General features: G+C 45.2%; 1 protein-coding gene across 2 annotated transcripts in view; it reads left to right on the top strand.

Moving 5' to 3' along the window:
• Positions 1-25792, top strand: part of LOC126281551 (myrosinase 1-like) — a 70707-nt gene that overhangs the window by 16186 nt on the left and 28729 nt on the right. For both annotated transcript variants that reach the window (XM_049980615.1, XM_049980616.1), the window contains exons 2-5: positions 923-1056; positions 6357-6491; positions 15195-15317; positions 15387-15570. In XM_049980615.1, coding sequence (XP_049836572.1) covers positions 923-1056; positions 6357-6491; positions 15195-15317; positions 15387-15570 — 576 coding nt within the window. The remainder of the gene's footprint in view (positions 1-922; positions 1057-6356; positions 6492-15194; positions 15318-15386; positions 15571-25792) is intronic.

The following is a 25792-nucleotide window of genomic DNA, read 5'->3' as shown; positions in this document are numbered from 1 at the left end:
TCTGATGTTTCCGTTAAAAACCTTTCTTAAATAATTGACCTCTTCGTTTATATTTGTATAGCCTACGGTTTCAAAGACGTTTAATCTGCCACTTAATTTAATATGGATTAAATAAATTCTCGTACTCCACATTCAGTTATTTCGTTTCTAGCTTGTTATCGAATTTTGCCCTGCATCTTGCGAGATTATAGTCACTTGCAATTCGAAAATGTTTTGGCATCGTCACAATCTGTACAGTTTCTTTATTGTTTGGTAAACCTTAGTCAACTTCATTTTTGCACCTTTGTTCCTTACCAGATTTCTTTTCTTTTTTCTTGTTGAAAAACGTGCTATGGAGGTATACGTAGTTCTTCTCGGCAAGTTCTACTAAAGTATGATCTCCGTCATTTTGGCATCGCACAGTCTTTATTTTCTCCTCTATGACATCAATAAACGACACTAATGGATAACGGCCTCTCCTCGGGCAGCAAAAAAGATTTGTTACTAAGTAATAAAATATTTTTGTTTTTATTGCTTGCACATAGGGTAGCCGGCCAATGTGGCCGAATGGTTCTAGGCGCTTCAGTCTGGAACCGCGCGACGACTACGGTCGCAGGTTCGAATCCTGCGTCGGGCACGGATGTGTGTGATGTCCTTAGGTTAGTTAGGTTTAAGTAGTTCTAAGTTCTAGGGGACTGATGATCTCAGGTGTTAAGTTCCATAGTGCGCAGAGCCATTTGCACATAGCGAACTTCACATGGACCAGATTGTGGTATCATTGTATTCAAAATTCCTTATTTCACACTGCTAATATTTTAAGACTCCTCTTGTCTCGACTAACTTGAAGTAACTTACCATTTTTTTCAGTCTTTCTATCCGTGCACTTTGCACTCCAAAAATTGTATGGTAATACAATCTCAGACGTGGTTTGTGTCATTTACAGGGAAGGGCGAGAGTATCTGGGACCACATGCTGCACGAACATCCGGAATATGGAAACAATGGGGACAATGGAGATGTGACTTGCGACTCTTACCACAAATACAAGGAGGATGTACAAATGCTGAAAGCCATTAATGTGAGTGAATTAAAATAACGTTATGTGCTTTGTTTTGATGTGAAGTAAGAATCAGCGACAAGAGGATTTGATTTTTCTGGACGAAAGGATACGACAGATCACACCCATTGTCATTACAATAATCTGGCGATGTGGCATTAGTATATCAGCTGATTTGTTTCTGCTGTAGTAGTTGGAGAACCGTGGTCTAGGGGCAGCGTCTTTGACGCGTAATCCAAACGTCCTTTGTCACAGGTTCGAAACCCTCCACCGCTTAAATTTTGATTACTTATCAGCGTTAATGGCCAAAGCACCCTCTTTATGATAACGGCCTTGTCAAAGGGGGCGGAGGAGCAGTCAGAGTTTCAGGGCACTCTCTTGTCCTTGGTTTGAAAAACTGCCCCCTAAAGGAAGAAGAATCAGCAATGAACAACAGTATAAGGATGCAAAAGACAATGGGAATCACTGCATTAAAGACGCTTAACGAGCATCCGCATTACATGTGGCCTGTAACTGAAAAAGTGTCATGATCATTTCTCCATTAGCAAAGGTTCCGGAGTAGTCCCCCATTCAGATCTCCAGGGGGGGGACTGCCAAGGGGGAGGTGACCATGAGAAAAAGATAGAATAACCAACGAAAGGACAAAGTTCTACGAGTCGGGACGCGGAAAGTCAAAAGTTTGAACGAGGTAAGGAAGCCAGAAAACCTGAAAAGGGAAAATGCAAAGGCTCAACCTAGATACAGTAGGGGTCAGTGAAGTGAAATGGAAAGAAGACCGGGATTTCTGGTTAGATAAGTATAGGGTAATATCAGCAGCAGCAGATAATGGTATAACGGGAGTAGGATTCGTTATGAATTGAAAGGTAATGCAAAGAATGTATTATAGTAAGCAGTTCAGTGACAGGGTTGTTCTTGTCAGAATCAATAGCAAACCAACACCGACAACGATAGTTCAGGTATACATGCCGACGTCTCAAGCTGAGATAAAGAAAATATATGAGGATCTTGAAAGTGTAATACAGTTCATAAAGGGAGATGAAAATCTAATGGTCATGGGGAACTGGGATGCAGTTGTAGGAGAAGGAGCAGAAGAAAAGGTTACAGGATAATGGGATTAGTAATGAGAGAGGAGAAAGACGAATTGAATTATGTAATAAATGTCAGCTAGTAATAGTGAATACTCTGTAATAAATTTCAGCTAATAAGAGCGAATACTCTGTCTCAAGAATCACAAGATGAAGAGGTATACATGGAAAAGACTGGGTGATACCGATACATTAGATTACATCATGGTCAGACAGAGATTCCGAAATCATATACTGGATTGTAAGGCGTACCTAGAAGCAGATATCGACTCAGATCACAATTAAGTAGCGATGGAGAGTAGGCTGAAGTTGAAGAGATTATTCGGGAAGAATCAATAAGCAAAGAAGTGAGATAGAAAAGTACTAAGGGATGAGGAGACACGCTTGAAGTTCTCTAAGCCTATAGATACAGCAATGAGGAATAGGTCAGTAGGCAGGGCAGTTGAAGAGGAATGGACACGTCTAAAAAGGATAATCACAGAAGTCGGAAAGAAAAACATAGGTACAAAGAAGGTAACTGCAAAGAAACCTAGGGCAACAGATGAAATACTGCAACTGATCGATGAAAGAAGGAAGTTCAAAAAATGTCCATGGAAATTCAGGAGTGCAGAAATACAAGTCGCTGAGGAATGAAATAAACAGGAAGTGCAGGGACGCTAAGACGAAATTTTTGCATGAAAAATGTGAAGAAATCGAAAAATAAATGTTGGTAACATTAAGGATGCAACGGAAATTCCACTGTTAAATGCAGATGAGGCAGTGTCTAGGTGGAAAGAGTAAATTAAAGGCCTCTATGAGGGGGATTTGTCTGATGTGATAGAAGAAGAAACAGGAGACGATTTAGATGAGATAGGGGATCCGGTATTGGAATTAGAATTTAAAAGAGCTTTGGAGGACTTAAAGTCAAATAAGGTAGAAGTGATAGATAACATTCCATCAGAATTTCGGAAGTCGTTGGGGAAGTGGCAACAAAACGACTGTTCACGTTCTTGTGAGGCAATTCTGACGTTGCAGTTGATAACGGAAGCAAGACTAAAGAAAAATCAAGACACGTTCATAGGATTTGTTGACTGGGCAAAGCGTTCGACAATGTAAAATGGTCCAAGATGTTCGAAATTCTGAGAAAAATAGGGAGAAGCTATAGGGAGAGACGGGTAATATACACTCCTGGAAATGGAAAAAAGAACACATTGACACCGGTGTGTCAGACCCACCATACTTGCTCCGGACACTGCGAGAGGGCTGTACAAGCAATGATCACACTCACGGCACAGCGGACACACCAGGAACCGCGGTGTTGGCCGTCGAATGGCGCTAGCTGCGCAGCATTTGTGCACCGCCGCCGTCAGTGTCAGCCAGTTTGCCGTGGCATAAGGAGCTCCATCGCAGTCTTTAACACTGGTAGCATGCCGCGACAGCGTGGACGTGAACCGTATGTGCAGTTGACGGACTTTGAGCGAGGGCGTATAGTGGGCATGCGGGAGGCCGGATGGACGTACCGCCGAATTGCTCAACACGTGGGGTGTGAGGTCTCCACAGTACATCGATGTTGTCGCCAGTGGTCGGCGGAAGGTGCACGTGCCTGTCGACCTGGGACCGGACCGCAGCGACGCACGGTTGCACGCCAAGACCGTAGGGTCCTACGCAGTGCCGTAGGGGACCGCACCGCCACTTCCCAGCAAATTAGGGACACTGTTGCTCCTGGGGTATCGGCGAGGACCATTCGCAACCGTCACCATGAAGCTGGGCTACGGTCCCGCGCACCGTTGGGCCGTCCTCCGCTCACGCCCCAACATCGTGCAGCCCGCCTCCAGTGGTGTCGCGACAGGCGTGAATGGAGGGACGAATGGAGACGTGTCGTCTTCAGCGATGAGAGTCGCTTCTGCCTTGGTGCCAATGATGGTCGTATGCGTGTTTGGCGCCGTGCAGGTGAGCGCCACAATCAGGACTGCATACGACCGAGGCACACAGGGCCAACACCCGGAATCATGGTGTGGGGAGCGATCTCCTACACTGGCCGTACACCTCTGGTGATCGTCGAGGGGACACTGAATAGTGCACAGTACATCCAAACCGTCATCGAACCCATCGTTCTACCATTCCTAGACCGGCAAGGGAACTTGCTGTTCCAACAGGACAATGCACGTCCGCATGTATCCCGTGCCACCTAACGTGCTCTAGAAGGTGTAAGTCAACTACCCTGGCCAGCAAGATCTCCGGATCTATCCCCCATTGAACATGTTTGGGACTGGATGAAGCGTCGTCTCACGCGGTCTGCACGTCCAGCACGAACGCTGGTCCAACTGAGGCGCCAGGTGGAAATGGCATGGCAAGCCGTTCCACAGGACTACATCCAGCATCTCTACGGTCGTCTCCATGGGAGAATAGCAGCCTGCATTGCTGCGAAAGGTGGATATACACTGTACTAGTGCCGACATTGTGCATGCTCAGTTGCCTGTGTCTATGTGCCTGTGGTTCTGTCAGTGTGATCATGTGATGTATCTGACCCCAGGAATGTGTCAATAAAGTTTCCCCTTCCTGGGACAATGAATTCACGGTGTTCTTATTTCAATTTCCAGGAGTGTACAATATGTACAAGAGCCAAGAGGGAATAACAAGAGCAGATGACCAAGAACGAAGCATTCGGATTAAAAAGGGTGTAAGACAGGGATGAAGTCTTTCTCCCCTACTTTTCAATCTGTACATCGAGGAAGCATTGATGGAAATAAAAGAAATGTTCAGGAGAGCAACTAAAGTTCAAGGTGAAAGGATATCAAGGACCCGATTCGCTGATGACATTGGTACTTTCAGTGAAACTGAAGAAGAATTGCGTGATTTGCTGAACGGAATGAACAATCTAATGAACACAGAATATGGCCTGGCAGTAAATCGAAGAAAGACGGAAGTAATGAGGAATAGCGGAAATGAGAACACCGAGAATCTTAACCTCAGGATTGATGGCCACGAAGCAGATGGAGTTAAGGAATTCTGCTACCTAGGCAGTAAAATAACAAATGACGGACGGGGCAAGGAGGACATAAAAAGCTGACTAGCACTGGCTAAAAGGACAATCTTGACCGAGAGGAGTCTACTAGTGTCAAACGTAGCACTAAATTTGAGGAAGAAATTCCTGGGAATGTACTTCTGGAACACAGCATTGTATGGTAGTGAAACATGGACTGTGGCAAAAACCGGAACAGAGGAGAATCGAAGCACCTGAGATGCGATGCTACAGATGAATGTTGAAAATTGGGTGGACTGATAAGGTAAGGAATGAGGAGAACGTGCAGAATCGGTGAGGAAAGGAATACGTGGAAAACACGAACAAGCAGAAGGTACAGTATGATAGGCCATCTGATGAGACATCAGGGAGTGACTTTCATGGTACCAGAGGGAGCTGTATAGGGCAAAAACTGTAGAGGAACGCAGAGATTGTAATATATCCAGCAAATAATTGAGGACCGTAGGTTGCAAGTTCTACTCTGAGATAAAGAGGTTGGCACAGGAGAGGAATGCGTGGCAGGCTACATCAAACCAGTCAGAAGGCTGAAACAAAACAAAAAAAAACAAAAAAAACTTCTAGTCGAGGACACACAAGTAATACATAATTACATATGAATCTTTTTGATGGACTTCACGGTGACCTTTAACTATAAAAGTCACTTTATTAACAAATCCCTTGTCATATCAGTCTCTGGGGCCATTGTCAAGAGGAAAAATTTCGCTCTTTAGCTTAAAGACTGAAATTACAATCGTAGAAGAAAGTTAGGCGACAATCAAGACCTAAAAAATATTATGAAAAAGGATTAGGATGTATTTAATCCATGTCTTCTGCTAGATTGTGGATGAAAAGGTTCTTCCTACACTAGCACTAGCTAGGCGTAATGGAAGTGAACAAAATTATTTTTTTCTAAGAACATTGTGATTAATTCCAAATAGTTTACGCAACAAATGTTTTGTTCTTACACAGTTTTTCATTTTTTATTTTTAATTATATTTAACACATATGAACTCTACTATAGGAACTACATTTTAAGCTACCTCTTCTGTACAGGAATGCACAACAACATACTCCACTAATAATGAAGTTGATTTTATTTGTACTGAAGTTGAATTTCTATGTTTAAGTAAATGTGGTATTAATCGGTTTGAAATCTGTAATTTTTTGTGTTATGACTGGGATGTGATGTTTGTATACCTAATTTTTCCTTAGTTCAGATTCTTTTTCTTCCACAGGCAGACGTGTATCGCTTTTCCATCTCCTGGTCTCGCATTCTGCCCACTGGAGACATCGACGTCATCAACCAACCAGGCATCGACTACTACAACAACCTCATCAATGAGTTGCTGGACAACGGGATCCAGCCTGTGGTAAGGAAGGCGTCATCACATCAAATCCAGTCAGAAGGCGATAAATGTCTCACGCTTCTTGTTATTTATTAAAAATGGTATAGATAAGACGAAGGTACAGCGTGAAATGTAAGTTTAATCACGGCATGTATCATGCCATATATTAAATATCTGACACACCTACTTGGGAAACGGATATGAGGACTGTGTGCCAGGAGATGTCCTGAGGATAGTACTGTGTACCGAAACCGTTAGCCAGTAGGGAAAATAAATACATTCCGACTTTGGCCAAAAAAATGTATTATTCTAAAACGAATACCGCACAAGACTTATTCGGGACGCCTGTATCGAGAGGGCACATAAAATTACACTTTAAAATTAATTTTGTTTGTAACGAGATACAAAACGACGCTGTCCGTCGATACTGGGCTTCGCATGAAAGACGTGTTAAGCGGTATTTGTTTGGGCTGACTCCAGCTACACATTGCAAAAACAAAATTGCAAATATCTGTGGAAACACCAAAGGAAAAGCGGCTGACAACCCACCAGAGACACCCAGCGTACACCCTGCAAGGAAAAAATAGAGACACCTACAACAAAGGAATTATCCCAATCAGATGGAAATCATAAATGTGATGCACATGTACAGATAAAGAAACAATTGCAGAAATATTGGGTTATTTATTAAAGAGAAAGAGTTAGGCGAATGGAGCAGGTCTCATTTCAATAAGGCATTGGTCCACCTTTAGCCGACATCATCATTTGCTTTGGTCCTTTGTCCCACTGCCACGTGGGGTTGGCGTTGTTACTATGGAAGTGGCTATGTTAGTGTCAGAGAGTGGCCATATGCCCTTCGTGTCGCCAGTGTACCTCAGCTGTCTGCATCTAGACCGAGCCATGAAATAGTGTGAACATTTTCAAATGTCTACGAGCCTTGTAACTGAGGCGGGACGTGGGGGCCAGGCTGGTATTTACCTAGCGGGATGTGGAAAACCGCCTAAAAACCACATCCAGGCTGGCCGGTACACCAGCTCTCGTCGTTAATCCGCCGGACGGTTTCGAAGGCGCGCCTACCCGAGTCCAGGAAGTAGCGCATTAGCGCCCTCGGCTAATGTGGCGGGTCCACCTCTGCCCCACATGCAAGCAGTTACTCGGCTTGGCATTTATTGACAGAGTTATTGGATGTCCTCGTGAGGGATATCGTGCCAAATTCTGTCCCACTCGCGCGTTAGATAGTCAAAATCCGAGATGATTGGAGGGTCCTGCCCATAATGCTCCCACCGTTCTCAGTTGGTGAGATATCCGGCGACTTTGTTGGCGAAAGGAGGTTTTACAAGCTCAAAGACAATCAGTAGAAACTCCTGCCGTGTGCGGGTAGGCATTATCTTCTGAAATGGAAGCCCAGATTGGCTTGCCATGAAGAGCAACAAAACTGGATGTAGAATATCGTCGACGTACTGCTGTGTTGCAAGGCTGCAGCGGATGACAACTAAAGGGTCTGTTATCTTACGCTATCCCCGTAAGATTATCGCTATCCCCGTAAGATTATATGTTGACTATGCTACAAATATAGCACCATTCTTATCCGTCATCTATCAGAGATCATTGGAACAGCGGAAAGTTCCACGGGACTGTAAGAAGGCCCAGGTCATAGCACTTTATAAAAAGAGTAGAAAATCGGATGTACATAATTACCGGCCAATTTCACTGACATCGATTTGTTGTAGAATCATGGAACCTATTTTGTGTTCAGACAATGACCTCTCTAGGCTCTGAGAAGCTCATCTGCTGAAACCAGCACGGTTTTAGGAAAGAGCGGTCATGCGAAACACAGCTGGCCCTCTTTGTGCATGATATACAACAGGCTCTAGATACCAGTTCCCAGGTTGATGCCATATTTCTCGACTTTCGAAAGGCTTAGACTCAGTTCCGCACTGTCGCTTGCTACAAAACGTGCGCGCTTACGGTCTATCCAACGACATATGCGGTTGGATAGAAAGTTTTCTAACAGACAGGGAGCAGTATGTCGTCCTGAACGGGGTAACTTCAACAGAAACAAGAGGAACTTCAGGCGTGCCCCAGGGCAGCGTAATAAGTCCTCTGCCTTTTACGATTTACATAAACGATCTGGTTGATGGCACTGACAGTGGCCTTAGACTGTTTTCCGATTATGCTGTAGTCCACAGGAAAGTAGTATCTCACGAAAGTTGTGAACAAATCAATGAGTATTTGCAGAAAATAAATGCGTGGTGTAATGAGTGGCAGTTATCTCTCAATATTAGTAAGTGTAATCTACTGCGTATAACAAGGCGAAAATGCCCATTAATGTATGAGTACAAAATAAATGATCAGCCTTTGGAAGCGGTAACATCAGTCAAGTATCTGGGTGTGACTATTCGAAATGATCTCAAATGGAATGATCAGATTACACAAGTAACGGGTAAGGCGAACTCTAGATTGCGGTTTATTGGTAGAATCTTGAACCGATGCAGCCCTTCAACAAAGGACATAGCTTACAATACATTAGTTCGTCCAGTCTTAGAGTATTGTTCGTCTGTATGGGTCTGTTGGGTCTGATTCAAGAGATTGATAAGATCCAAAGCAGAGCGGCAAGCTTAGTGACTGGTACATTTAGCCATTGCGAGAGCGTTACAAATCTCATAGAAAGTTTGAAGTGGGACACACTTGGAGATAGACGACGCGCTAAACAGAACGGGCTGCTCTCTGAATTCCGAAATCCAATCTTCACCGAGGATATAAAGCATATATTATTACCACCGACTTTCAAATCGTGTAATGATCATCATTCAAAGACAAGGGAAATAAGAGCTCGTACTGAGGCGTTCTGACAGTCGTTTTTCCCTCGCGCGATCCGCGAGTGGAACAGAAGGGGGGGGGGGGGGGGGGGGGATATGACTTTGGCGCGAATTGTCCCCTCCGCCACAACCGCTTGGTGGCTAGCGGAGTATAATGTAGATGTAGATGTAGATGTAAAGAAATGGCATCCAATACCATTGTTCCAGGTTGTCACGTTGTATGGCAGATGACAGTCAGGTTGGTATCCCACTGCTTTCTGGAACGGTCCTCATCAGGGCGCAAATCGAAGCGGGTCTCATCACTGAATACAATTCTACTTCAGTCAACGAGACTGGAGGTCGAAGACGTGTCTGGAGACGCCCCAGACGGCATGCTGCACCATGAGCGAGAACATCAAAAAGAAAAGCTTTCATTCTCTAATTCAATGCAACAAAACCTAACAAGTGAATAATACAGCATATTTGCTTGAACGTCATCATTTCGCTCATTTGAGCGTTCCTGTGCAGTACCGTTACTGGTGACGAGTTATGATGCGTTTGTGTTAACTTCTTACGAGGGAGTTAACGGATCAGTCCTAACAGAAGACTTATACACGACCAAAAGGGAGAAACAATATTGCCTAGGAGTACTTAGTGAGCGAGCTGATGACGTTCAAGCAAATATGCTGTATTATTCACCAGTTTAGTTTCTGTTGCCTTCAATTAGAGCATACCGTACTCTTAAACTCGACTTCTGAACCATGCCTCTTGAATGCAAATGTCACACGACGGGTGAGTTATCACAGATCATCATACATGTCAGAATCTAGACTTACTGAAAGCTGAAAATCATTCATGTCAGAACCATTTTATTGAAACTAGCAAATTCTGTTCTGACGTGTTTTGCACGAAAGCATTCGTCCCATATACAATAAAAAGGATTAGAACTGCTACCGCTGCCTTCACCTCTCTACTAAAACCCCGCCGCCATAACCTCTCTGTTAAACCCAAAGTGAACAAAATGTCAAAAATAGACATTCTTCCACTTACGTCTCTATTTCACAGTGCTTCCATATCGTTCACACGTTCAAAGTACTCGAAATTCAATACGTACCTTCAAGATACATACCAGGACTTCAAACAAGACAGTGACAGTTGACATATACACTCTTAGCGCCGCGCCACGTGTTGGTAACGGCACTTGCGAGGCGGCGGCTGCCGTGTGGCCAGTTGCCGGTAGTTGGCGGCAGCGGTAGGGCTAGGAAACTGGCGGGGGTGTGTTGTTGTGATCTCGGTTCAGCCGCGAGCTGGTTTGTGGAATTATTTCCGAAAGCACAACGCACAACGCCAAGGTATCGACAAGCATGATACCCACTACTAACAAAGCCTGTCCTTGCACAACCTATCGCAGGCAGCAAGACAACCGGTACTGCTCTTACCACCCGACCTAACTATCGCAGAGGTTTTTTTCCCTTGGCTCTTGCCTTGGCACTTTTTTTCCCCTGCCCTTAAAACCGCTACCCTTCGTCAGATTTCGACCAATCTATCTCCAGATGAGTGCGTATTAATGGTTAATCTTAACCAGACGTACGCAAACATCGCAGTACCCACATCCTGCGACACCTCACTTTAGTGAATAATAACCCTAATGCAGAGATGGCAGTAGACCTTTTGTGTTGGCCATCATTACGGTGTGGGCGTGGAGAGGCTCCACCTCTAAACAAAGACAAGTTCACCCCTAGTGTGCAATCTCTACATCGAAGATGCAATGACGGAACTAAAAGTAGATTTGAGAGTGGGATTAAAATTCAGGATGAAAGGATATCAATGATAAGATCCGCTGATGACGTTGCTATCTTCAGTGAAGGTGAAGGAGAATTACAGGATCTGTTGAACGGAATGAAGAGTCTGATGAGTACAGAATATGCATTGAAAATAAATCGAAGAAAGACGAAAGTAATGAGATTTAGCAGACATGAGAATAGCGAGCTGCGTAACTTAATATCAAATTTGGCGATCACGAAGTAGGCGAAATTAAGGAATTCGACTACCTTGGAAACAAAATAAAACACGACGAACGAAGGAAACAGGACGTTAAAAGTAGACTAGCAAAGGCAAAATAGGCATTCCTGGCCAAGAGAAGTCTACTAGTATCAAACATTGGTCTAATTTGAGGAAGAAACTTTTGGGAATAAACATTTGGAATACTGCTTTGTATGGTAGAGAATTAAGGGCTGTGGGAAAATCGAAATAGAAGAGAATCGAATCATTTGAGATGTGATGCTACAGAAGAAAGTTGAAAATTAGGTGGACTAATAAAGTAAGGAATTGGGGGGGGGGGGGGGGTTCTCCACAGAACTACCGAAAAAAGAAACGTATCTAAAACACCGAGAAGAGAGACAAGATGACAGGACATATTTTAAGACGGCAGTGTATAATCTCAGTGGTACTAGGGGGAGCTGTAGAAGGTAAAAATGATAGAGGAAGATTGAGATTGGAATACATACAACAAATATGTGGAGACGTAGGTTGCAAGCGCTATTGTGCAATGAAGAGGTTGGTGCAGGAGAGGAATTCGTAACAGACCAATCAGAAGAGTGACGAATAAAATGCCTACACAATATATGTGAAAGGCTGCTCCTAACGAGCAATACATCTACTGTTTCAGCTGTTTTGTTTGCAACAGTAAATATGAATGTTACAACGGAACAGCTGTAGTTACTGTGATTCTTTTATGATTTTAGGTTACTGCTGGTGACACAAACAGATGTAATATCATTTGGTTCGGTATGATAGTAGCTAACGTAAGTTCGTTTCGTGATAGTTACTATTGTTATTATGTTGTATTTTTGCGAAGGTGATGCTAATGTTACGTTTCCTGTATCTAGGGGCCTGATGAGAGCGGACTGACCACCAAAACCACTGAAAATTAAATACACTACTGGCTACACCAAGAAGGAAAGCAGATGATAAACGGGTATTCATTGGACAAATATACACTCCTGGAAATGGAAAAAAGAACACATTGACACCGGTGTGTCAGACCCACCATACTTGCTCCGGACACTGCGAGAGGGCTGTACAAGCAATGATAACACGCACGGCACAGCGGACACTCCAGGAACCGCGGTGTTGGCCGTCGAATGGCGCTAGCTGTGCAGCATTTGTGCACCGCCGCCGTCAGTGTCAGCCAGTTTGCCGTGGCATACGGAGCTCCATCGCAGTCTTTAACACTGGTAGCATGCCGCGACAGCGTGGACGTGAACCGTATGTGCAGTTGACGGACTTTGAGCGAGGGCGTATAGTGGGCATGCGGGAGGCCGGGTGGACGTACCGCCGAATTGCTCAACACGTGGAACGTGAGGTCTCCACAGTATATCGATGTTGTCGCCAGTGGTCGGCGGAAGGTGCACGTGCCCGTCGACCTGGGACCGGACCGCAGCGACGCACGGATGCACGTCAAGAAGCACGGATGCACGCAGTGCCGTAGGGGACCGCACCGCCACTTCCCAGCAAATTAGGGACACTGTTGCTCCTGGGGTATCGGCGAGGACCATTCGCAACCGTCTCCATGAAGCTGGGCTACGGTCCCGCACACCGTTAGGCTGTCTTCCGCTCACGCCCTAACATCGTGCAGCCCGCCTCCAGTGGTGTCGCGACAGGCGTGAATGGAGGGACGAATGGAGACGTGTCGTCTTCAGCGATGAGAGTCGCTTCTGCCTTGGTGCCAATGATGGTCGTATGCGTGTTTGGCGCCGTGCAGGTGAGCGCCACAATCAGGACTGCATACGACCGAGGCACACATTGCCAACACCCGGAATCATGGTGTGGGGAGCGATCTCCTACACTGGCTGTACACCTCTGGTGATCGTCGAGGGGACACTGAATAGTGCACGGTACATCCAAACCGTCATCGAACCCATCGTTCTACCATTCGTAGACCGGCAAGGGAACTTGCTGTTCCAACAGGACAATGCACGTCCGCATGTATCCCGTGCCACCCAACGTGCTCTAGAAGGTGTAAGTCAACTGCCCTGTCCAGCAAGATATCCGGATCTGTCCCCCATTGAGCATGTTTGGGACTGGATGAAGCGTCGTCTCACGCGGTCTGCACGTCCAGCACGAACGCTGGTCCAACTGAGGCGCCAGGTGGAAATGGCATGGCAAGCCGTTCCACAGGACTACATCGAGCATCTCTACGATCGTCTCCATGGGAGAATAGCAGCCTGCATTGCTGCGAAAGGTGGATATACATTGTACTAGTGCCGACATTGTGCATGCTCTGTTGCCTGTGTCTATGTGCCTGTGGTTCTGTCAGTGTGATCATGTGATGTATCTGACCCCAGGAATGTGTCAATAAAGTTTCCCCTTCCTGGGACAATGAATTCACGGTGTTCTTATTTCAATTTCCAGGAGTGTATTATACTAGAACTGACATGTGATTACATTTTCACGCAATTTGGGTGCATAGATCCTGAGAAATCGGTACCTAGAACAACCACTTCTGGCCATAATAGTAGCCTTGATACACCTGGCCATTGAGTCAAAAAGAACTTGGATGGCGTGTACAGGTACAGCTGCCCATGCAGCTTCAACACGATACAACAGTTTATCAAGAGTAGTGACTGGCGTATTGTGACGAGCCAGTTGCTCGGCCACCAACGACCAGAAGTTTTCAGTTGGTGAGAGATCTGCAGAATGTGCTGGCCAGGGCAGCAGTCGAACATTTTCTGTATCCATAAAGGCCCGTACAGGACCAGCAACATGCGGACGTGCATTATCCTGCTGAAATGTAGGGTTTCGCAGGGATCGAATGAAGGGTAGAGCCACGGGTCGTAACACATCTGAAATGTAACGTCCACTGTTCAAAGTGCCGTCAATGCGAACAAGAGGTGGCCGAGACGTGTAACCAATGGCACCCCGTACCATCACGCCAGGTGATACGCCAGTATGACGATGACGAATACACGCTTCCAATGTGCGTTCACCACGATATCGCTGTAAACAGGACCTGGATTTATCCGAAAAAATGACGTTTTGCCATTCGTGCACCCAGGTTCGTCGTTGAGTACACCATCGCAGGCGCTCCTGTCTGTGATGCAGTGTCTAGGGTAACCACAGCCATGGTCTCAGAGCTGATAGTCCATGCTGCTGCAAACGTCGTTGAACTGTTCGTGCGCATGGCTGTTGTCTTGCAAACGTTCCCATCTGTTGACTCAGGGATCGAGGCGTGGCTGCACGATCCGTTATAGCCATGCGGTTAAGATTCATGTTATCTCGACTGCTAGTGATACGAGGCCGATGGGATCCAGCACGGCGTTCCGTATTCCCCCCCCCCCCCCCCTGAACCTACCGATTCCATATTCTGCTAACGGTCATTGGATCTCGACCAACGCGAGCAGCTATGTCGCGATAGGCTACAATCCGACCTTTATCAAAGTCGGAAACGTGATGGTACGAATTTCTCTTCCTTACACGAGGCATCACAACAACGTTTCACCAAGCAACGCTGGTCAACTGCTGTTTGTGTATGAGAAATCGGTTGGAAACTTTCCTCATGTCAGCACGTTGTAGGTGTCGCCACAGGCGCGAACCTTGTGTGACTGCTCTGAAAAGCTACTCATTTGCATACCACAGCATCTTGTTCCTGTCGGTTAAATTTCACGTCTGTAGCACGTCATCTTCGCGGTGTAGCATTTTTAATGGCCAGTAGTGTAAGTAACAAATACAGACATACAGTTGATGGTGTTATGCAGAGGTTCACACAGCAGCTGTTAATTGTTTTGAGCTCAGTCGCCACGCTGATTGCTAATAATCAGACACTTGTCAGTTACTGTGCCTTTTTGCGGCACGGTGTTACAAGTGCGAGCTGCACAAGCTTGGTAAGTGTCATCAGATGCTAACCGCAAATATGATTTTTATGGTGCAGGTGACAATGTACCACTGGGATCTACCACAAGCGCTTCAGTACCTCGGTGGCTGGACCAACGGGCTGATCGCCGACTACTTTGTGGAGTACGCCAGAGTTCTCTTCGACAACTTCGGTGACAGGGTGAGTGAAGGTGGCGATACCCGCCCAATAACGCCCCCACAGCTCGGCTGAGTGTGCGCTTTTCCGCAGGTGAAGTGGTGGATAACGTTCAACGAGCCGGGCGTCTTCGTCTCGGGCTACGCTGAGGTGGGCACGGCGGCGCCGTCGCAGCCCGCGCCTGGCATCGGCGACTACCTGGCCATCCACACGCTGCTGAGGGCGCACGGCCGCGTCTACCGCCTGTACGACGAGCAGTACCGGGCCACGCAGAACGGTCAGTACCACAGCACAGCCACTGCAACGCCAGGCGCACACAGGGGCGTACGCAAAGCAAAGTGAAGAGCGGCACACGGACCGCGCTGACAACCGTTAACGTTGAGCGTGCCAAGTTCAACGTGCTGCTGAACGCTCAGGAACGATGCGACTTGTGCATACGGTACGTGGGTCCCAACGTTGTATACGCGATCGCAACACACTCCAGCGGGACTTGAGGGATGTTTCTAGTTCGTAAATCACACTGTTTACTCAACGGGCGAGCGTAAAATTCCCACGTTAGCTCTATTAAAACGCACATTTCGTCCATCGTACATGAAAAGGAAAGTGTCATGTCCCATCAATAAGGCACAGGCTTATAAAAGTTCCATTAAAAACAGTGCAGTACAAATTAGAAATACTTCTCCGCATAAGATAAACATTATTTCATCATTCCTTAAATGGTTTAAATGGCTCTGAGCACAATGGGACTTAACTGCTGAGGTCATCAGCTCCCTAGAACTTACAAGGTAACCTCCCAATCACACCCCCCTCAGATTTAACTATAAGTTGGCACAGTGGAGAGGTCTTGAAAAACTGAACACAGATCAATCGAGAAAACAGGAAGAAGTTGTGTGGGACTATGAAAAAAATAAGCAAATTATACAAACTGAGTAATCCATGGGCAAGATAAGCAACATCAAGGAGAGAGTGCCCTCAGGAGCGCCGTGGTCCCGTGGTTAGCGTGAGCAGCTGCGGAGCGACAGGTCCTTGGTTCGAGTCTTCAACCCCCCCCCCCCCCCCCCCCGAGTAAGAACTTCCATTTTTTATTTTCAGACAATTATCAAAGTTCAGGCACTCACACATAATCAACTTCCCCTCCAAAATTCCAGGACCTGTTCAGATTTGCTTGGACATATGCAGTATTTGACGGTCTACACACGGAAAAATTTGAAAACGTTAAAAGCACATGTTTTGACAGAGCACAGGGAAGACTGTGAGACTGTGAAACTGTTGCATTCATTTGTTGCATTTTATGTGACAAACTCTTATGTTTTCATCACTTTATTGGGAGTGGTTATCATATCCACAAGAAAACCTACATCGGGCAAGGTAGAAGGGTCTTTTTACGCACTTGCCAAGTGTACAAGTTAGGTGGGACGACAACATATTCCTGTCAATTCATCGACCGACCGGCTGACAAGTTATGCTTGTTAAGCCGTCGGCACACGGACCGTGCAGCCGAACGTTGAGCGTTGAGCGTGCCAAGTTTCTGACGTCATACAGTGGCATAGTACGTTCGGGAGTCTTTCCGAACGTGCAGAGCAACATCTGGCATGTCAGATATTCTGAGCGTGCGTCTGAGCGTTGTCCAATGAGATGGCATAACGTCGCCTACGTCACAAACACACGCCGTCTCCCTTCAGTAGAAAGTTGTAAGGCGCCATATTGGCATTCATTTCAAGCCTATAAGTATATATGTCGTTTCTGAGCACCAGAAAATTGAGAATCACTGGAAAACCCGTTGTTAACTGTGTGATTCTTTCCAATAAAATAATGAGGAACATCATATTCGTGGCAGAAGAATTATTGTAACTTGCGTGTTATGAGAGTAGGCTATTTGAAGGCAACGACACACTGAAGATCCACCCAAAACGCGTTGTTCTTGGTCAATTTGTTATAATTAAATTTCAATTAGTAACATAGCTATGAGTAAGGTTTTCAGCAAGGGGTAGAATAATATTATTAAATACAAGGGGTGTGGTGGGAGTTTGGCACAATGCTGGCACGGTAGCTCAGCGTGTTCGGTCAGAGGGGTAGCTGCCATTTGCAATTAAAAAAACTGAGTTAATCAATCAGCAGTGAACTCAAAAGGGCGTCTTACGACGTCCGCCCCAGCAGATGAGACGAACAAAATGAGAATTAATTAAAAAAAAAAGCGTAATGGGTAGTGTCACCATCCCATACTGAGCTATGAGTTGGGGCGGTGGATCGCGTTTTGCCACTTCCAAATTTTTTTCTAACATTCGCCGTTTTATTAGGTTCTGATACTTTATTATTAGTTTAATATAAGTATATACTATAATATTTGATGTTGTGTAAATACAAGTTCACTTTTTTTGAGGGGTGACTTCGTTCGATTGGCTTAATCTACAGGAGAGCTTGCGCTACTTGTATAAAGATATTTTGCTCCTTTTTCTTTTACCCTTCGTAATTCACATGTTGCAAAGATTCTGCTACTGGGTAGGAACAGTGATTAAGTAAGACTAAACTTGGGGTTTTACCAAAATGTGGGCATGATGAAATAATGTTTATCTTATGCGGAGAAGTAATCCAAATTTGTACCGCACTGTTTGTAATGGAACTTTTACAACCGTGCGTCCTTATTGATTGGACATGGTACTTTCCTTTTCGTGGATGTTGGAGGAAATGTGCGTTTTAATAGAGCTAACGTGGGAATTTTACGCTCGCCCGTTGAGTAAACAGTGTGATTTACGAACTAGAAACATCCCTCAAGTGCCGCTGGAGTGCGTTGCGATCGCGTATACCACGTTGGGGCCCACGTACCGTATGCACGAGTCACATCGTGCCTGAGCGTTCAGCAGCGCTTTGAACTTGGCACGCTCAACGCTAACGTTCGACAGCACGGTCCATGTGCTGACGGCTTTAGGCTTGTTGGCCGACTGACCGACCGGTTTTGTCGTCAGTCAGTCGGTTGGACAATGCCCATCAGTCAGAGCCTTGTCGGAAGCCAACGCAGAGGGACGCCTTTCCAGTGATATCCTGAGAGGTACTTGTCGGCCATTTACTCCGAACGATCAACCTCTGTCACTAGGGATTGTCAGTGGCATAGTCTTCATGTCCTACTGCGTTCATTCACGTGTCTTAGAAGTTGAATTATTCATTATTGAGAAGAGTTCTCCGTTTGTTTTTAAGCTCTTGTTTATCTTATTTCTTATAAACAGCACGTGAATTTCATTCTTTGCATTAGCCAGTTATTTGCTCACAGCTTACTCTCGGGCTTTTTTTGGTCTTGTTAGTTCCAAAACAAATTTAAGTTTTGGTGTCTGTATGATACTGAGTGGCATCTCATAGAACATTATCTCAATGCATGTAAGATAAACCATTTGCATGCAGCGATAGGAACAGGGCGGCGCCATGTGCCAGGTAGCTGTTCCTGGCCAGGAATTCACTGACATCAATATCTGTACTTCCTTATCATGGCAACTGGTCACCTGCATCAAGGTCATTCCCAGAATCCTGATATAATCGTGTCGTTGCCCTGTGTGTACGCCATTGTGTACGCGATACTACCGCTATCTGCATATGTACATATCGCTGTCCCATGACTTTTGTCATCTCACTGTTATTACAACATTGTCTCAGTTTTCGGGAATTGTCGGTACTCCATAGCATAGTACTTTTGATAATAATCGTGGATGTACTGAGTCAAATACTTTTCGGAAATCACGAAATACTGCTTCTACACTACTGCTGCACCACGAAGATGACGTGCTACAGACGCGAAATTCAACCGACAGGAAGAAGATGCTGTGATATGCAAATGATTACCTTTTCAGACCATTCACACAAGGTTCGCGCCTGTGACGACACCTAAAACGTGCTGTCATGAGGAACGTTACCAACCGATTTCTCATACACAAACAGCAGTTGACCGGCGTTGCCCGGTGAAACGTTGTTGTTATGCCTCGTGTAAGGAGGAGAAATACGTACCATCACGTTTCCGACCCTGAGTCAACAGATCGGGACGTTTGCAAGACAACAACCATCAGCACGAACTGTTCGACGACGTTTGCAGCATCATGGACTATCAGCTCGGAGACCATGGCTGCGGCTACTCTTGACGCTGCATGACAGGCAGGAGCGCCTGCGATGGTGTACTCAACAACGAACCTGCGTTCACGAATGGCAAAACGTCATTTTTCCGGATGAATCCAGGTTCTGTTTACAGCACCATGATCGTCGCATCCCTGTTTGGTGACATCGCGGTGAACGCACATTGGAAGCGTGTATTCGTCATCGCCATACTGGCATACCACCCAGCGTGATGGTACGGGGTGCCATTGATTACACGTCTCGGTCACCTCTTGTTCGCATTGACGGCACTTTGAACAGTGGACGTTACATTTCAGATGTGTTACGACCCGTGGCTCTACCCCTCATTCGATCCCTGAGAAACCCTACATTTCAGCAGGATAACGCACGACCGCATGGTGCAGGTCCTGTACGGGCCTTTCTGGATACAGAAAATGTTCGACTGCTGCCCTGGCCAGCACATTGGCTTTCAGGATGTCATGTAAGAAAAGTGCGACTTGTGTTCCACATTATCTATGCTTTCGAGATCCATGGTGATTGACGTGGAGGAGGTCGTTCTGTTCCAGACACCTTATTATGTTTGAGCTCATAATAAGTTATAGGATTCTACAACAAATGGATGTCGAGGATACAGGACGGCAGTTTTGTGGATCACTTCTGCTACTCTCCTTGTACAACAGATCTGACCTATGCTTTCTTCCAACTACTGGGCACAGGTTTTTTCCTCGGGATCTACGACAGGTAGTACACTCATACCATGAGTACTCTTTAGCACAAACACGTTGTGCAATTTCTACCTCTATAACTACTCCAGAGTCTTTGTTGGGTGCTACACCTACATTCATGCGGTTAGAACCATTAGCAGTCACACTGTATGTGTTGACAAATAACAGTACTCTTGCGGGACTTAGCTGAGACTCGAGTTCTGGTAGCTGCTGCGGCTGTGGTACGGCATAATCTAAAAACACCGGATCCAAAACTTCGGGCAGACATGTTATGGAGAATGACTCTTGTTGCTGTTGTTGGTACAGTTGAGGCGTTAGTATGCTGTAGAACACTGGAAGTCCTCAGCCAGCACTGGATCAGTGGTTCATTGCTGCTGCTGCAGCTTTTGCATAGTCGAACGACACCAGGTCAGGCAGAGATAACGTGGTCAGTGGTTTCTGCCGTTATGTGTGCAATGCCTGTGTGTCCTCGTCTGTAACAATAGTAACAAAGGCCTAAGTATAACGACACTCACAAACAATAGTAATAATAATTATTATTATTGGGGATTGATTGACAAAATACTTACTAATAGTCTTCTCCTTCTCACCTGATGGCTACTCTTGATGGCACTTCTTGCTGTACAGCAATCAAATCATGAAAAAAATTGTTCGAAGACTGTGGAGCTGAATTGCACACCATTCACTGATTCACTGAGAGGGGGCACAAGGACGCGGGGGGGTGGGGGGGGGGGGGTGGGGATGCTCGGGGTTGGGAGGAGTTGTGGGGCGGGAGACTCGGGCTGGGTGTGGCTTTTACAGGACAAAGTTGCGGTGATGTCAGGATTCTGGGAACAGTCATGGTGCACGTGGCCACATGTGATAATAAGAAAGTGCTGACGCATATGTCAGTGAATTCCTGGCCAGAAACAGCAGAGACCCCCTAAGCACACACACACACACACACACACACACACACACACACACACACACACACAATTATCAGAAACCCTGGTGGTTGCCTTGAAGAGCATTTACTGTTGAAGATTGCCGACTATGCTAGAATATTCGTAGCTTCTGAGAACTGTCTGTAGATATCAGCACATTGTACATGAGTACGTCAACTTCTCGCAAAGAACACAATATACAACGGACAATCAACCTACATTTTATAAGAAATCCATGTTTGAACATCGGTCATGATGTGAGGAAAGAATTCCTCTCCATCCCACCTGAATTGTCGAAAAAGTCATGCAGAGATGTTTACAGTCCGTGTTGTGCGCAACTATCGAAATTTCTAGTAATTGTTTTTATCCAGTTTGGACAAATTCAGTTTCAGTCTGTTCGACTACATCCTCGCACTTACAGTGAGGGCATGCAGAAAGAAAATAATGGGAAGCAACGTGACAACACATACGCCACCAATATTACAATTTTCAGACTTTTACCTCAATGAAATCGTGATTTGCAGCTAGGAAATATGGCAGACGGCACTTAACTGCCTTCATTAAAATGATGCACTTTCATCACGGCAACTTCTCAAGTCACCTTCGCAGAATGGGCTCGGAAACTCCCAGAACATTTCGTGCGACTCAACTTTAATAGTTGACTTAAACGGTGTATTCCTTTCGTGTGTGTGATGACGCGACTATCAAGTCCTCTGTGGAGGACGATGAGAAAAATGGAGCACAAATTTTTCATTAGTATTATCACTATACCTACACCAGAAAATGCAACAATTTGTTCAATCAACATGGATTTTTTAAGAGATTGTAACCTGCATTTATAATAGAATGCCTCTTAAGACGGAGAATTTTTGTACTGTTGGTCTACAGTGCAGCAGCTACATATTGTGTAATCGTTATAGTATGAGATCCAGCGTGTAACTAGAAGAATAGGTAAAATTATAATTTCAGATTAAATTAATGTATTTTTACTGTACTTCTTTACCATTCTTCTTCAATAACCTGAAAGAAATATATTTGTTGACAGTTACTATAATGTTTTAAAAAGACTTGTTATACCTGTTATATGTTCTGTATGTCCTTACTCACGTCCTTTAACCACCGTATATATCACATTAGTAATATTGAACTAGCTGCATGATACTTACGCCATATACCAGTGAATTAAAAGAAAACGTTTGCAGCGGTCTGAAGCAGACCTATAAGAGTAACTCAGGACAGAGAACCTTCCCGCCAGCTCCAGTGACTTTTTACTACTTGATTTTTCAGTTACTGGGAACAACTTCTTTTGCTCAAAAGGTCAGCGGGTATCTGTGGTTGGAATGGAACATATTCAGCTGAAATTCCATCCTTATAGGTATCCTCATGTTGACATTTTTAGGAGTTGTTCTTTCTGCAGTTTTTAGCCATAACTGCTACTGATGTCTGCATGCGTTACGCGCGTGGTGGAAGGACAAACACCGAGATTATGAAATAACATTCGAAAAGAGACTCTACCATTTCCGATTTCGTTTCTTTTTTTGTCGCTTTGAGTTCTAATGCCCTAACCGAGAGTCTGGGGAGTAATTACCGTACCATTCACAGTCCATATGCTCGAACCTATGTGTGAAGCACGTGAGACACATTTTTAAATAAGGGCGCCATAACCCTTGTCTTATGAGCTCTCGAAACGCGACTATAAATTCCTTAAGCACAATTTAGTGACATCTAGATTCACAGGCAATAACAGAGCCACACTAATTGAGAGGTTAACTTCCTTACCACCCACCTACGTCACAGCATTTTTCTCATGTTTTATATTCTATAGGTAAAATGAACAATTTTTATTGTAGTCACTGCTAACGTTCTGCCTTTTTCTGAGCTATGACCTGACAATTTTGATTTTATTGTAAAGAGATCTTCCCTTAAGAGTGAATTTTGTAAAAAAAATCTTCAGCTGTGAAATGGACACGACGGGTATTGGACGTGTTAAGCGTGCTTGGCGCTGATTTTGTAGATATCTGAATTGACAGGATCTCTTAGAAAGCGGAGAACGTACCTGGAAGGACATCATTACATTTTAGAATTGCTAATAGTTATTCTAAAGGGGCCATTTTTTCCCAGAATGCGTGAAATAGTTCCACCCGTTTCCTCCCAAATAAAGCACGTTTGAATGTAGTTGCTACCGTTGAACAAAAACTTCGACTTCAGTTAAAACTTCCGGGCTGAGAGTTAAAACTTCCGGGCTGAGAGGCCGTGGTCGATGTATAAAATTTCCACCTTTGGCAGTAGCCGGACGACCTCAGAAGATGTCTCCTGCAGATGGAGACGAAACGAAGGTGGAAGTTTTATACAGCGACCACCGCCTCTCAGCCCGGAGGTTTTAACTGAAGACAACACCGGCTGTGAAAGCCTACATTGTATGATTAAAAACTTCGACTGACAAAGCTATATCTCTATGTAAGACCAATATACACTGTCCAGTCACATTAAAGGGGGGAGGGGGGGTAGGACGTCAAACGGGCCGACTTGGAGCAGGAGAGGCACCACAGGACATTTTAATTTCCACTGTCTATACTTTTACAAAAAAAAAAATAAATCATAAAACTTTGTCAGCATGACCGGGAAGGATTCAGAATTCACACTCGTAGCAGTGGAAGTTCGAAATCATAACGAAATAATTTTTTTCACACTTGAAATTTCATCTTTTCTACACTTACTAATGGCAGTATTTGTTGCTGAAGGTATACTTTTCTTCATAAGTAAGAGGGATTCTTCGATGAATTGTGCACAGCATACAAACCATAATTAAAGGTGTATGAAACTCTAGAATTTTCCAAATCTATTAAAAACTGTGGTAAAATTGAGGTAATTAACTATAAAATTTGTGTTTTTCCTGAACATGAAGTTTAAAATATAACAGTTCATTCGTTTTTTCATAAATTAAATAAATTCTAGAGTTTCATACAGCTGTGAGTATGGTTTGTATGCTGTGCACAATTCATCGAAGAATCTCTCTAACTTATGAAGAAAAGTTTACCTATAGCAACAAATGCAGCCATTAGTAAGTGAAAAAATGATGAAATTTCACACATGAAAATTATTTTGTTATGTTTTCGAACTTCCACTTCAGTGAGTGTGAATCCTGAATCCCTCCTGGTGATGCTGACAAAGTTTTATGAATTTATTTGTAAAAGTATTGACACAGGAAATTAAAATGTCCTGTGATGTCTCTCCTGCTACAGGTCGGCCCGTTTGACGTCCTACCCCCCTTTAATGCGACCACCTGTCCAAAGCCTGAATAACCACGTTTTGCAGCGCGGATCGCTGCGAGTCGTGTACGGAGAGCGTCAGTGAGGTTCTGGAAGGTTGAGCCATGCCCACTCCAGTTCTGGAAGGTGGAGCCATCCCCACTCCAGTTCTGGAAGGTGGAGCTTTGCCCACTCCAGTTCTGGAAGGTGGAGCCATCCCCACTCCAGTTCTGAAACGTAGAGCCAGGCCCACTCCAGTTCTAGAAGGTGGAGCTGTCCCCACTCCAGTTCTGGAAGGTGGAGCCATGCCCACTCCAGTTCTGGAAGGTGGAGCCATCCCCATTCCAATTCTGGAAGGTGGAGCCATGCCCACTCCAGTTATGCGGTCAGCTGCTCTAGGTTTCTCGGTTTAGAATTCATGGTGCGTACAGCCCGATAAAGGTGGTCCCACAGATCCTCGATTGGTTTTAAACCCGGGCAGTTTGGCGGCCAGGGGAGCACACTAAACTCGTCCTGGTGCTCTTCAAATCATGCCATAAACTGCGAGCTGTGTGACACGTTGCATTATGGTGCTGGTAGATGTCTTTCTGCCGAGGAAAAACAAATTGCCCTTAGTGGTGGACATGGTCCCCAATGATAGGTGCATGATTGTGTTCATCCATTAAGCCTTCCAGAATGAAGAGATCATCAACGCAATGCTACGAAACATTCCCCAGTCCATAACACTCTCTACTCCGGCCTGGACCCTACCGGAGATGGTCGCAGGCTATTTGCTTCCAGACCATCCACGCCGTACACACCAACTGCCATCTGTAGTATGGTGCATAGAACGGGATTTATCTGAAAAGGTCACCTGCCGCACTCAGTGGACGTCCATTTTGCGGTATTGGCGTGCTAATTCCAGCTTCGTCATCGATGAACAGCAGTCAGCATGGACGCACGAATCAGGCGCTTGCTACCGAGGCCCATACACAGCAAAGTGGTGTTGAGACACTGTTGGCAGCAGATTGGTTCAAAATGTTTCAAATGGCTGTAAGCACTATGGGATGTAACATCTGAGGTCATCAGTCCCCTAGGACTCGAACCTGCGACTCTAGCAACAGCGCAGTTCCGGATTGAAGTGCCTACAACCGCTCGGTCACAACGGCCGGCAGCTTGGTTCATCTGGACGGTCAGTTGTTCAACGATTGCACGTCTTTTCAACTGTAAACATTATAACATCCGTCGTCTACACCCATGCTGCACCACAGTTGCATCTGCGCCGGTTTTGGATAGCGCCATTTTGCCATGAAAGGTGTACTTTAAACATGGTGGAATGTGAGCAGTTTACAAACTTCGACGTTTTGGAAATGATTCCACCCCTGACCCGAAAGCCATTAGGACAGCAGCTGCACTGTTTCCCGCGTCCCCCAACATTCTTTATACGCCCTCCACTGCTAGTGCTGCCCCCTGCTCATTGTGATTGTTTATTGCGCGTTGACGTCGAACGTAGGCGTAGGTCACATTAA

This window comes from Schistocerca gregaria, chromosome 7 (assembly GCF_023897955.1).
Source record: "Schistocerca gregaria isolate iqSchGreg1 chromosome 7, iqSchGreg1.2, whole genome shotgun sequence".
NCBI classification, from domain to species: domain Eukaryota; kingdom Metazoa; phylum Arthropoda; class Insecta; order Orthoptera; family Acrididae; genus Schistocerca; species Schistocerca gregaria.
The sequence above is the reverse complement of the archived record's forward strand: the minus strand, read 5'-3'. Positions and strand labels throughout refer to the sequence as shown.